The sequence below is a fragment of the Meleagris gallopavo genome, chromosome 5 (genome assembly GCF_905368555.1).
Source record: "Meleagris gallopavo chromosome 5, MGAL_WU_HG_1.1, whole genome shotgun sequence".
In the NCBI taxonomy this organism is placed as follows: Eukaryota; Metazoa; Chordata; class Aves; order Galliformes; family Phasianidae; genus Meleagris; species Meleagris gallopavo.
In genome coordinates this window covers 9,854,863-9,869,670 of record NC_139408.1, presented here as the reverse complement: position 1 = coordinate 9,869,670, position 14,808 = coordinate 9,854,863, and the positions used below count along the sequence as shown (strand labels likewise).

Below are 14,808 nucleotides of genomic sequence, written 5' to 3'. Positions count from 1 at the left end.
AAGCATTGTTGGTACAGGTGGGTTGCCTGCAGGAGGGTTAGGGTGGAGTGCAGCACAAGGGCTTCTCCTGCCTGGATGAGGGAAGGTCACATATTCATGTGTTTATCTAGTGACCAATTGAGCGCTGTGCAACCCTGGCAGTGAGGTGAGCTCCATCTTCTGATCTGCCGCAGGTGCAGGAAAAGCTGTGGGGCTGTGCTGAGCTGGGCGGTGTTGGGAGGGTTGTACCACGCTTCTCTCATTACATGGGGAGGTGCTGTGAGCTCTGCCTATGGCCTGAGATCCCGGATGAGGGCAGGTTGCTGGTAGAATTTGTGTAACTTACAATGTGCTAACGTGTGGCACAACTGCCCCAGGACTGTGTTGGGTGACGTGTATGGAGCAGGGAAGGTGGCAGGGACATGGAGCCTTACCATGGTGGTGGTGGGAGCAGCAGCCAAAACTTGAGAAGAAAAGGAACTCCCTCAAGTTCTCTGCAGTTCCTGAAACCCTCAGAGTTAAAAATAACTAGGGAATGTTTCTGGTGGGGATCAGTTACACTGCCTGCACACAGCTCTGGCTGGCAGCGGTGTGAGCATAGCCAGACCCACAGCATCTTGCTGGCTCCATTAGGGCAGGGGTTGTCATCTGTGGGGTACGGGAGGGTTCTCCCACCTGGGTGGGAAGGGAGTAGTATGCAGCAGGATCCCTTTCAGCATGGAAGAGAGAAAGCATTAGCTGCTGACACCAGTGTGCATTAATCATTAACTTGGTATTCACTTTGACACATCTGAGTGCTGCAGTTCAAGAGAAAAAGATCTTTATGCAGAAGGTCTTTATTTCTCAGCAGATAAACCTTAGGCGTACATGTTTGGGACTATAATGCTTGTCACCTTCCTCAAATCAAGCCAAATAGTCTTCCCTGAAACTTCTGAGGAAATTATCCAGTGCTGGTCCGAGTGTTCTGTGACTATAGTGATCGAACATGTTGAGTCTCTAGTTGTATTTGCTAGAAAAAGATGAAACTTTAAGGTAATTGTAATTCCTTTAGAATTTCTCTGGCAAAACACGTTTCCTCAGATCATACCACAGAACGGCTAGAGAATTCCTAACTTATGCTGATAGAAATCTGTGAGCCTACAAACAAATCTTGAATGTTTTTGCTTTTTATGTGGCAAGTGGACCATGAAAATGGTAGGATGCCAGAGATAAGTCAGTGTGAAGAATCTGGTGTCTTTGGATGGAAAAGCGATCCGTTAGACATCTTCTGCTGTTAGACTTCCTCTGTGTAAGGGAAGCAAACGGGATTATGACAGCACATACTGCATGCAGCAGGGTGTTTCTAAATTGTGCATTCCTGGTAGTATTTCAGTGTTTGTCTTTCCTTGTAAGAAGGTTCTTTGTAATCATGCAAAAAAAAAAAAGTGCTGATAATGGACTTGTGTCTGTGCTATGCTGAAGGAGGACATACTGTTAGAAATGCGTGTGAGGTTTTCTTCTGCTAGCTCCCACCAGTATGTCTGCATTAGCAAAATAAGCAGTGGTGGTGTGTTTAGAGGGATCTTGCTTTGTGTTACACAATCAACAATTATCAGGCTGTTTTTCATACTTGTCTTGCATTTTCAGTTGCTGCTTGGGATTGTTTCTAGCTGTTGGTCTTCAGTTCCAGTTCCCTGGAACTTTGCACTTTGCATGTTGTTCTGCTGCCTGCCCACAGGGCCCTGAGCAAAGTTATCATGACCGCGTACCTTGATTGAGATTTCCAAAGCACAAACATATGCTGTGCCATTTAGATTTCCCATGCGCTGCTTTTCCTTCACCTGATATCCCTCATCTTTGTGAACTGGCTTCTCGCCTTGCTGGGAGCTCTCAGCTTGGGTATTCTGGGGGTGGGGGAGCATCCTTGTGTCTGGCAGAAAAGTCTGTAGGCTGTGTGCTGAAATGAATGATTCCCAGGCCCTCAAGTTGGAAGGTGAGCCTGTATGAAGCCAAAGTAGTCCTTGGTGTGTAAGAGCACTAAAATGAGAAGCTCCAAAGAGTGGAAATGCATCTTATCTCTGTCTCTTTAGGGACAGGTGGTGGTTGTCTGCTTCTGCTGGGGGGATGTTGCCCACTATCTGTGTTGGTGGGATTGTATGGGGAAAGAGCCTTAAACCTTAGCAGTTGCCTCCTTGTCCGGACATTATCTGCCTTCCTCTAAGTAGGTTGCATTCCTCACATTTTTAATAGTGGCTTCCCCTCCTCCATAGCTGCTTTGCCTTGTGTTGTGGGGCACTGTGAATTTTTAGACTTGTGCTCCAGGAAAGGAAACTGAATATCAAATCATTCTGCTTGGAGCAGAATTTGCAAATAATCTACTGTGTGCAGAGTGAGTTCAGTGTAGTGGTGACTTAGGATCTTAAAATCCAGATGAGTTTGTACAAAGGCAGGGATTTTGCTCATGGTTTAAGGGTTTTTGTAGCCTGAGACAAAATTGCACTTGGGTTTTCCAGCTTGTTTTTGTTTTCAATTTACAAATACTCTTAAGAGAATAACCAGAAACTCTGCGTCTCATGCAGTGATCTCCTGTATGAGGGGAACTGGTGGTGATCTGGGAGAATGAGCTCAGCCTGCCTGTGGGAGATGAACAGCTTCGGCTTCAACCGCTTGCCTCGGCCTTTGGGGTCTGACAACCATTTCCTAAACCTGATGCAGTCAGACTGTCAGGGCCAGAGCACATCCAAAGAGGACTTTGTTGTAATTCCATTTCTTAGAATGGCATCAACATGGTACTAGTGCAATCCTGCTTCTGTTCAACAAGGCTGTGTCCATCACAAACCATCTAATTGCTTCTGAGCTCTGGTGATTGTGGAAGGTTTCTTCTTATACATGCACAGAAATGAGTGTAGAAAACTTAGGGTTCAAATCAAAATGTTTTCTAATGCTGGAAGAAGGCCTTTTGTTGATGGCATCTGTTCTGTCTGTGTGAGTAACTTAACATTGGTTTTGCCATTAGCTGATGGCTGCAGAGCTCTGTGCAGTAATGTTATGCTGAGAGATAAGGTTCTATCCAAATTGGCTAAGGAAGAGTTAACCAACAAGATGATAAGGTGACCTGAAGACTTTCTTGTCATACTGATGGACTGACTGACCTGAGACTTCATCAGTGGTTACTAAAAGTCTGAATAGTACTGAATAGTCCATTATTCTAAGTATGATGAAGGTTGAAGAACCTGTTTTTAATCTATAAAAATGAGAGAAACTAATGTGCTTTCCTGTGGTTTGGGTGCAGAGGGCTGGCTGCTTGTGCATTCCACGCTGTTTTCTCTTCACTGAATGCCTTTACCACAAGATCACTACTCGGTAGAATATGGGAGCGGAAATAGCAGTAGGGTATGGTTTTTCTTTTTTTCTTCTAAAAACCAAAGAGAACCAACAAAAACAACTGATCAACCCTCCTGCATTCTAAAACCCTCTCTAAGCAAAGAAATTAAAGGTCTTTGCACACTGCTCACACATTTAAGATGGCCTTTGCTGTGTTCCTGTCTCTATGCATTTAATCAGAGCTCTTGCATGAGTTCTTGTTTGCTTGAGGAGACGATGAAATAGTGGCACTTTTGACTTATTTAAGGCCATATTTGTTTGTGCATGCAGTACGTACCAGGAGGAGAACTGCGTGGTGTTATTTGAGTTTGGAGTTTTTTGTATAGGTGATTTTTGTAATGAGGTCTGTGGTGGTTTGTTTTTTTTTTTTTGATGGTAACTTTTTCTTCAGAGTAAGATGTTCTGAGCCCTTTCTGAGAAGATGCATAGTAAAGGTTCTTCTCTAAGCACTGCTGAACTGGTACAGTATTGGGGGACTGGAGCAGGCTGCAAATCTGAGCAGTGTGGTACGAGTGCCTCCCTTCTGCACATGGTAGGAGTGGAGCTGGAGTAATTTAGCTTAGTTTCTGTGAATATGAACCTACTCCAGATGAAATAACTGAACTTGCTTTGTTTCAAATGGTTTTACTACAGAATGTCCTGAATTGTGGTCTTACACCTTGCTTAGGGTAGCAAATTCTCTTGCTGTGCTTTCTGCACTACAGCACCAACTTCTGCTTGGACCGTGGCATGCAGAAATGGAGTGGGGAATGTGTGAATTGCTTTGAAGGGGGCTGAAAAGCAACTGGAAAGAGGTTATGCTTTAAAAACAGGAGCTTCCCTCCTGGAAAACCTAGTGGGACCTGCCAAGCTGGGAGGCTGTGTAACGGAGCTGACTACGTGCAACAGTGTAAGTTTAATTTGTCATCTTAGGGTAATGAGCAAAAAGGATCTTTGTAAGTCATTGCTAGCCTCTATAGAAATCTTTCTGTGCTGGATTCATACCAGTATCTTCTTTCCCGAGCTTGCTATCTGCTCTGATACTGAGTTATGGTATATAGGTTTAAGTAACGTTTTCTTAAAGGAAAAATATCTCAGTTACGAACAAATCACTGCATTTTCCTTTTGGCAGTGTCTGCTCACAGAATCTATCCTGAAGAAGGTACTTTGTTTTATTCAGGTTTGATTACAAGTTAGTAGACATAAATTCAGAGATTCAGAACAGCAGGTAGCAGAACCAATTTGTCTTAAGCAAAGAAATATGACTAGTGTGATCAAGTTTATCTTTAAAAAACACTTGTCCTGCCTTCCTTTTCTTGTTGTGAAGAATTGTCTTCATGGCTTAGCTAATATGTTTACCAAAACTTTTCGTGACCTGTGTTCATATGGCTCACACCTGTGTTTTCCACTTAGCGATGCTTTTCTCCTGCACTGCTGCCTGTAAAGGAATGTGATGCAAAGAACTTGGCGTGTATCCTCCAATGCAAATGAGTGAATCATGTGCCCTGCCTACTCTGCTCAGGCTGAGGGCTGTTCATAAGTTTAGAAAACAAGTTTATTTGAGAACTTATGTAAATTTTTGTCAGAATGAGAGTGTGAGGGGACAGAAGGGAAACCACCGTGCTGGAAACCCCCCAGAACAAATTTTGACTAACCATGTAGTGTTGTAAAACTGAAGTATCTGAATATGTATTTGAATCCTTCATTTTTAAACTTCTCTGCTTTTTATGAGCCTAAATATCCAAAAGCCCACCAATCTTACACGTGGGATAATACACTTGTCAACATGAATATAGTGTGTGAGAATGCAAATGCTTTTTTCTTTGGTGATGTGCATCTTATTTTCCTACAGAACTTGAAATCTAGTTAGCCTGCTTATATACAGAGTTGTGCTGGGAAAAATAATCAAATCTATTCAAGGGATATTTGGTAAAGAGTTGTCCTTGCAGTTTGGTGCAAACATGCATGTGTGACACTGTAGTATTTGTTGCCTGCCTCTTAATAAGGAAAGCCACTAGGAAAAAGGATTCAGGAGTGTCTAAGTCAGTACACAAAGCTTTGATGTTACAGAGGGATGAATAGAAAAAAATACATAATGATGCTTGAATTCATCTGAGGTCTGTCCTAGGTAAACTAGTGGTGCCTTTGCCGTGTTTATGTCTGGGCTAAGGCAGTTACTGAAATGAAGCATGCAGAAGAGTAATTTGCAGTCAGCAGAAAGGAAAGGCCTTTATGTAGGGGGTGAGCTTTAGAACCTCTATGAAAGCAATACTAGAAGTGCCCTCCTTGGAAAACTTTCACATCTCTGCCATGCTGATATTCCCCCTGAGGTTCATAGAATTGTTAAGGTTGGAAGAGACCACTAAGATCATCTAGTCCAACTGCCAACCCATCCTCCTCATGCCCACAAACCTGTGTCCCTAGGTACCACATCAACCCTTTTATCAAACACATGCAGGGATGATGACTCCACTACTTCCCTGGGCAGCCTACTCCAATACTACCTCACTCTAAGAAGAGATTATTCCTGATTGGATGTCAGAGGGAACCTCTTTACTGAGAGAGTGGTGAGGTGCTGGAACAGGCTGCCCAGTGAGGCTTTGGATGCCCCATCCCTGGAGGTGTTCAAAAACAGGTTGAATGGGCAACTTGGTCTAGTACAAGATCTGCAGGTTGGTGGCCCTGCCTGAGGTAGGGGAGTTGGAACTTGTTGATCCTTGGGATCTCTTCCAACCCAAGCCATTAAATAATTCTGATATCCAACCTGAACCACCCTGGCACAACTTGAGGCTGTTTCCTTTAGTCCTGTTGCTAGTGAAGGTTAAGCAGTGCCACTGGGGAAGGATGTAAAAAGGAGGATGGTAGGATTTGGAGTTCTCTTGGTGGTCTTAAGTTCTTCTGGTTTACAGGGAGTCCACCACTATGTTGGATGCATTTTGATGTTAAGCCTTGTTTGCATAATTAATTTGCTAACTGCTGAAGCAGAACTGTATCCACAAGCTTTAGATGGTAGAACTAGAGGGGGGCAGCTGTCTTGGTCTGCACTATCACAGCATCTCTTGCTAGGCTGGTATTTGAAGTGCTGTGCTTTGGAAGATGAAATTCTGCACCTGTAGTTTCCTAAGAAAAGCTCTTCAGTGGGGAGAATGGGTTTTGCCCCAGCGTCCAGTCCTTCAGAGAAATAGTGGCTGAACAAAGTGCTGTTTCCTTTTAGTGGTGTTTGTCTGCTGCTGTACTGGTGTGTGAAGAACTATTTTGGGACCTGCTTTAACATCCTGTGTATCTGAATGCTGGGGGAGAAAACACGAAGCCTTGTTTCCCAGTGATCTAAGGTCAGTGTGGCTCCAGCACATGCTCCTGGCTCCAAGAGAAACAAGTCCCTGGGTGGTGAGGGGAGACCTGTGGATGGAGCACTCAGTGCATGTGTTGGCTTGCTGATGGTTGGTGATGCTGTTCAAGTGTGGGGCTGCTGTCACCATGCATTTGCTTTCTTTGCTGCTACCATACATGGCCATACTGTAAAACAAAAAAAAAAAAACTCTTGTTGACTGCTTGTGGTGGCGGAGCATGCAGCACTGCAGCTGAATGTTTACTTGCAGCTTCTTGATGTGGTTCATAATAGATGTGGCTTTTTGTAATGCGAAAATAGATATTTGCACACGAGGCTGTACTTTGTGGCATTGCGTGGTGCGAAGCAGACGTGAACATGAGAATGAGCCTGCTAATGCTCAGCTCATGGTGTGTTGCAGGAGGTGGTTATTTCTCTGCCTCAGTTATAGCACCAGCTGGCTGGGAGGTAGTTGGGCAAAGCAGCCCTTGCTGTTGAGATCATGAGCTCTCCAGAGGCAGTGAAGATGGTATTAACACACAACCGCATAGGCCCTCCAGCTCAAGAGTCACGTAAAATATTCATCGAAACACTGTTAGAGCCACAAATACTTAATATCTGTGTTCCCATTCCACACGGTGTCTGTGTTAACACCAAGCAAGAAGTGAGCTCCCCCTGAGCCTGCATTGTGGTTTGGGTGGCACTGAGAGTGGCACTACCCTGCAGGTGCGGAGACCAAGAGGAAGAGACACTGTAGTTAGTTTTAGTATAAGCAAATGTTTTGCTCATAAATACGCTTGTTTTTTAGATGGAAATAATGCCTGCTTAAATGCAGGAGACAAAAGCTTTTCAAACATAAAATTTGAAGACATGAGTCTGTTTCCCTTCAATACTCTAACTTTAAAATCTAAAGTTTCTGTGGCCAAAAGCTCTGGTGCTCTGGAGCTTCAGGATCTCTTCCTTTTTCCCTCCAGACCAGCTACCAAGCTGCACTGAGCAAAGCAGCACCTATCACCAATTCTGCAGCACCAAAACTTGCTCACGCATCAGAAGTAGCGACTATAAAATTGCTTGATAGCTCTGGTTCCTGGAATTGGTGTCTGTTCACACTTACCCATAAGTAAGCCTTGTTGTTCACATTGTACTTTCCCTGGGTGAGCAGTGCTGCTTGGTGGGGCCTGTGGTGAGTGGGCAGTGAGCATCACCCCTGGGAAAGCACAGAAAATGCTTGTATGTAAACTGTAAATGTCACTCTGCACATTTGCTGGTTAAAAGTGAATTTGCTGATTCTGAGCAAGCTTGTGTCACTGTGGTATGGACTGAAGTGTAGCACAGGTGTGTGACATCAAAAGATGATAAATGCAGGGGCTGGAGCTATTGCAGGAGCCTGTGCTCAGCTGGACTTGTGGGACTGACACCAGACATGGAACAGCAGCTTCCCATATTTCACAACTATCATTTTTTATTTTTACTTTTTCCTTCTGAGCATTGAGGATAAAATTTCCCACATTACCTCTTGTATTCCTTCCCTCTGTCCCACAGCCTAGCACTGATGAGAAAAGCAGTCTGAATGGCACTGTCAGATGTAAAGAAGTTGCCTTTGATCTGGAAGTCTGCTACTGATGGTAGTAAGTGGAATAAGTCTTCACAGTCATTATGGGACTTTTTCCAGGGGCATAAAGAGATTTTACTTCAGTGCAGGCACTGGTTAGGCTGGAAAGAAAAGCACTGTACTGCACGGGTGCTTGGAAAGCGCTTGCTATTTTTCAAAGCCATTTGTCCAGCTGAAGCTCTCTTTCAGTTGCAGAAGTCCAAGCTGTGGGTTCCTTTAACACCTTATATTAGATTTACAATCATTTGTTTTATGGAAACTTAGTGCTTCCAAAAATAGTGGTGTTAGCTGGAGCTGCTTTTACGAAGCAGTAGTGTCGACATCTGTGGGAACTGCCTCTGTTTAATGGACCTGTGCTTTTCCACAGGCATTGTGCCTCATTGTGATTTCAGGTTAATCTCTCTGAAATCCATGCCAGATCTCTCTACTGAGCAGGGGTAGAATTTCTCCTTCGTACAGAGTTGCATGTTCAGTGGTGCTGTGGCTATCACATTGCTCCGTTCTGTTTGGCTGACAATGGTCAGTTTCAGTCTTTTTCCCCCCTGTCAGAACCTGATTGCTCAAGTGCTGCGTTCAGGTTGACAGACCAAACAAAGGGAACTTGTGTACTGGGAGCCAGAACTGTGCTGTTGCTGCTGCTAAAGGCTTTCTGCTCCCCTTCTACCTGGCCAAGTCCTCTTTTTCACAGTAGGTTAACTTGACACCTTGCCTTAGGGATGAGGTAGAAAATGCTCCTAAGTCTTGTTTGGCTCTAAATCCCAAGCTAAAGGTATAAATACTTCTTGTTTTCCTATCTGGGTTAAGAAAACAGCACTGTAGTGTCAGTCCCTTGAAAAAACATCTTGTGGAGAGGATGTTAAGGTTATGGAGTTTAGTGCTGGACTTGGGAGTGATTGGCATGTAGATGCTGTGCTTTTTTTTCCTCATTCCTGCTTGCTTTAGGAGCCTGCCAAATAATATTTGTTGACCAGGGTAAATCTTCTTTCTATCTCAGGTTTTACTTAACCGTGAACTTCAGAGAATCTGTTTCAGGAGGCAAAAAAAAAAAGCAAGCTTTCATCTTGGACTGCAGAATGACAACTGATAGGGATGTGCCAGAACAGCAGTTCTGGGGATGTTGGCAGTGCTGTAGCATGGGGTTTGTATGTGTTGAGGCACTGGATCTCATCTGGTGCTGCTTTCAAGCTGTGTCTGCTGTGGTGTGAAGGAAACTTAAAGTGTCTCGTTAAAAGCGTGCATTTAATACATTATCGCTATAGTAGCTTTTCAATACGAACTCTTTGTCTACCAGCTTGCCACCTGCCAGCTATTCAGATACCCTTTTCATAAGGGAAAGCTGTCTCAGATGTTTTCATCTGAAATGATTTTGCTACATGCACTACAGTGGTAACGTACATTATTCAGCTTTGGATATTGGCACACCTAAAGGATTAACACACTTCCAAGAAGTTTATGATTTCATGACTTCATAGGTAGACAACACTTCTGTCATTGGCATTTAAGATTTTTCAGGACTCAAAGTTAACTGCTTTGTAGGTTTTAGCTGGACGAGGATTTGGGAGGAAAGCTGATAATTACTGGCCTTGCTAATGAAAATGGATAGCTAAATAACTCAGCTGCCACTTCAGCATTCTTGGCACTTCTGGTTATGACACTTTCAAAACTTAGATTACAGTAATTGTCTGTAGTCTATGAAATGAGTCTAGACATTCTTGTCTAAGGCCAAAATGTTGGAGTTAAATAAATACACAATTTGGACAAATAAAACCATCAGAATCATGCTTGTCTGACACAATAGTTCTTAGTAGATTTAAGTACTATTTTATAGCTCTTCCTAAATAATTAGCTTCTAATGATCAGCTAATAAATTTTGGAAAATAAAGTACTCTGTGCCTTGCTAATGAAGCGGAACGTTTTCATGTTGGATGTAGTCCAAGCTGGTGTTCAAGAATTCCGTGGGGCTTACTGTGGTAATAGGAGAAAAAAAAAAAAGGGGATGGAACCTAATGCATTGCTATCTCTGACTGCAGTGACCTCATAGAGCAAGTGAGGTGTGGTACGGGCTTGGAAAATAATCTTCACTTTTAATTACATGCATGCTAATGATTCTTTGCCATTTTTCTTTTATTAGTGGATCAAATAGCATATAGTGAAAACTGCTGGGAGCTTTCACTCTTTTGGTTCAGCCTGTTTGGCAGGTTTTACTCACTTATTTGGGCTAGAAGATGTGCATTAAAGTAATATTGTGAGTCCAGATGTCCATAGCTGAGGCCAGGCAATCCAAGAAGTCTAGTTAACAAGCAATTTGCTTGCTGCTTGAATAGATTGTAACAGTTCTGATTTGAGGTAAACACTCAGACTCTCCTCCAGGATTTATCTTTGCCATGGAGTCAAAGTTTTCAATCTGTATTTGAGCACTTTCTGTGCATCCTTCAAGGGACTGTAAAGTGGCTTCATAAGATTGTGAATGCCCTAAACATAGCTTTGTAGCCTCTAACCTGAGGTCTCTTGCTGACTGTTTTAAATAGGTCTGTTACTGAACTGATGAGCTGTATTAATTGATTCTAAACCTTACCCCATTATGGTACTTAAATTTATGAATCAAAACCTCTTGTTACACAGCTGGATCATATATAACATCATTAGAACAAGTAAGCTCCAACTCTCTACCCTCAGGGGGACTTTACTGAGAAACATTTTCCACCTACAGCTGTAGTCCTATTATCTGGTTATACACCTCTCCTAAAGTCAGATTGTAAGTGTAAAAAGATGTGGTCTTCTTGAGGTGGAAACTCAGATGATCCTGAGGAGTTTATATGCATATGTCTGAGCCTAATAAAGTCTTAGAGATGAGAAGATAGGATGCACAGAATACTTAAACGTTTCTCGAGTTGCAAATGGCTCTTGCATATATCTGTTGTGAAGCAAAAATGAAATCAAGATTCATCTGTGCTTGCAGGATAGAGCGTGTTTTCTAATCAGACATGTTTAAACTTGAGAAATTGCATTGCCTCCTTCAAAGAACATTGCTGGCACTTACTGCCATTAAAGGGCATTAATTCAAGGCTGTACAGAGAAGTCTTAAAAGTCAGGGAATGTGAACTTTTCTCTGATCCTGAGCGCTGAGGGCTGTATTGCCATAAGCAGCCAGAGTCCAGAGTTTAAGGTCCGTGTATCTTACAGCATGTCTGGGAGGGCACTTGGCGCTCGGTAGGAGAGCTGTAAACCAGAAGCAAGCGCTTGCAGGCTGCATAGCTCCCACTGCTGAGCTCTGTGCAGCGTGGGGAGCTGTCAGCTAGCAATGGGAGAAATGTAAGCACAGCACAGACTTGGATTGAATTTAAATCTGAAGACTGTTTTTAAAAATATTTTTTAAAGTGTTTTTTTTTTTTAAAGGTGTTCGCATACAGTTCTTAACTGAGCCAAAGGCTGCTCCTTTCTGTGACAAAATACATGAGTTCAAAAACCCTTTCATTGGTGTTGATGTTACATGCATGTAACCACTATCCGCTCTGTCCATAACTCAAGTGCTGAGGTTGCATTAACACTTCACAAGAGTTCTTCTGACAGTTTATTTAAGCCTGGCAGGAAGTTAGCGAGAAGATATGCCATCTTTTTCAATAAAGCATTTGCCATATTTATTCCGTGAGCCTGTGTGATAGGAGCACACACAATTTGTCAGGCTGCCTCGGTTATGTGTCAGATGCCTTTTCTCTGAGACAATATGCCACTTCTTCACGGATCCTCACGTTTTTTTTCCTTCCCAGAATCCTGTATTTATCTGCTCAGAAGTCAGAAGCTCTCCAGCTCCTGCTGAGCCCAAGCCATCCTGTATAGTTGCTGCAGGGCAAAAATGGGAGCAGAAGTGAATGTGTCTGTGAATGGGGAAGTTCAAGCCACTTCAATGCAGAAATGAAAAGTGCTTAGACAGGATTCAGATGTGTGCACTGGTCTTCAAAATGGAGATGCTTCCTCTTGCATCCCCTCCTTCCCTACCCCAACCTCTGCTTCCCAGCACCTGTGGGAGAAGCAAGTTGGCTTTGCTTTTAGGTACTTTGGGCAGGGACTACTGCAAAGCCCATGGAGGAGAGCTGTATTACATGACTATGTACAATAAATGTCTCTGTACCAAACACAATTATTTAATTTTTTTTCTCATGTAGTTGTTTCCTATATATGGAGCGGAGAAGGGAGAGGCACAAGAATGTATGACAAATCTTAAATCCTGAACAAGACTTTGTGGGATACAAAACAAACAATGGGATGGGCAATGGGATTGATTCTTTGGTGCTTCCAAGCAAGGCATGGTTTCTTGACAATGTATTAGAGATCCATAGACATAACTCACACTCCTCTTCCTAATATATACTTAACTAAGCCAGATGTTTGTTTTGTATCCCACAAAGTCTTGTTCAGGATTTAAGACTTGTACTTCACAGACTACAGATGATGGGAGTAGTGTGGTGGGACTGCTCTTAGACCTTTATGGCTGATGTGAGAACTTTGCATTCTCTGAGATTTGAGCAGGCGTGACCTTAATCATATATATCACTATTTTATGTACACGCAATGCTTGTTCTTCAGGAACAGATAAAAAAAACTTCTCTATTTGATAAAAGCAGGCTTATTTTTTTGCCAGACACTGAGGTGGGGGGCAGCTAGAAGCAAAGCTGTGCTTGGGTTGCAATAGTCCCCCTGCAAAAAGGTTGCTTTGTGTGTGGCTCATGCCCTCTCACTGTCACTTCAGTTTAACCTTCTTCTGCTCAGTTTTCATTGCTGAAATTATCAGGTGTTTCACATCACTTGATAATTGCAGTAATTGCAGTTACAAATTGCCTCTGTTTCCCTGGGTAGTCATAACAGTGCTGGCAGGATGCATTACAACAGCGGGAAGTGCTGTAGATGGAGGGAAGCATCCCTGATGGCTTTGAAGCACTGGCTGTATGTCAGTTGATATTTTTCCTGAAGAAAGGAACAGGTGCTCTTACTGTTTCTAGAAGTAAAAGAAAATAACTTGCAGTGTACGAGTATGGGATAGTTAGAAGGACATACCTGCCCTTCTGTAGCATAATCCACTATTTTGATAGCAGTCTCTGCAGCTTAGTTTTCATCAGCATCATTCTAGACCTTTTGCCACTTGTTCTCCCCAGTCTGCAGCAGCAGAATGCTGTTTTAGTTATGCTGAGCTTGAAAAAGCTGCTGTGGCATAGCCAAGGGCCTCAAAATATGTTCCTATAGACTGGCTGTAGAAGTGTGCTGTAGTTCAGGTCTTAAACTCAGGTCTTGCACTGTGCTTCACCTGTTGGTGATGCTTCAGGTGAAGTGCAGAAGAAGGACAGATGCTGGGGAGCCCAAGTAGTGCTGTGCTTCAGGTTGCTGGGACGTGCTCCAAGCTCAGGCTGGGTGCTCGGTGCATTGCATTCACCAGCATGTTTGTTTTCAGTCCTGACTTAGCAGTTATATCTGGGAAGGATTTGGGGGCTATTTGCAATACTGAAATTGTGGATGTTATTTAAATCCAGAGATGGTCTGTAACTTCAGCTGGAGGGTGGAAACCCTTCTATTTCTTTGCTTTCACTGGATTGAAACTAAACATTTAAACGTGGAAAAAATTTAAATAAGCAACTAGTGGCTCTTTAGAAACATTAAGCATATATTTAGTAAATACAACAGAGATTATAGACACAGCGAGGATGAATATATATTTTGGCATGTACTGCTCCTTCAGCTTAGTCACAGCAGTGTGCTTTGCCCTCTCTATGTTTTGCAACTTACCTCATGGTGCCAAGGGATGGAATCCAGTGGCTTTTCAGCTTGCCGGCTGTTGATGGCCCAATGAGGACTAATTAAAAAACCCCACAAAAAAAAAAAAGCAACTTGACAATGGGTCTGCATCTTTACATGTAAAAATGATTTTTTTTTTTTTGCTAATTGTTATTATTAATTTATAGGGAGGGAGTCCTGGGAATGAGTGAGTCCAGCTAATGGAGGAATTCCTGTTTGTATACTAAAGGCAGCATAATGAGCTGAGGGGAGAGATAAACTGAAGGCAGATTTTCACACATCCTCCTTGCCAGAAAACTTGGGTGACTGAGACAATGTGTTAGGAGTTACTCTTATCTTTAAAAGGAGAACAACTGTTGGAATGAACAGTTACAGTCAGCGTGGTAATGTCATTGTGCCAGAGTGCTACAAGTAGAAACTCCTGGGAAGGTCAGGAAATCACAGGCTTGTAAGCAGCAGCACAGAGTCCAGTTGGAGGCCTGTAACTAGCCATGTTCCCAAAGTACTGGTACTGGGTCTGGTCTTGTTCAGCATCTTCACCAATGGATGGAAAGGATAAAGTTTACCCTCAGCAAGTTTGCTGGTAATACAAAGCTGGAGGGAGTGGTTGACACACCAGAATGCTGTGCTGCCATTCAGCAAGATCTGGACAGACTGGAGAGCTGAGCAGAGAGTGACCTGGTGAGGTTCAACAAGAGCAAGTCCCACACCCAGGGGGAAATAACTGCATGTATCAGTACAGGTTAGGGGCTGACCTGCTGGA

The 14,808-nt window shown here is 43.1% G+C and overlaps 1 protein-coding gene across 3 annotated transcripts in view; it reads left to right on the top strand.

The window, feature by feature from the left end:
* RRAS2 (RAS related 2) overlaps nt 1-14,808 on the top strand; it is a 47,142-nt gene that overhangs the window by 17,562 nt on the left and 14,772 nt on the right. Inside the window, exon 1 of one of the 3 annotated variants that reach the window (XM_010710920.2) lies at nt 8,257-8,277. The exons of the other annotated variants lie outside the window; for them this stretch is intronic. Coding sequence (XP_010709222.1) covers nt 8,272-8,277 — 6 coding nt within the window. The 5' untranslated portion in view covers nt 8,257-8,271. Of the gene's footprint in view, nt 1-8,256; nt 8,278-14,808 lie in introns of those variants that run through there. 3 annotated transcript variants of the gene reach the window in all.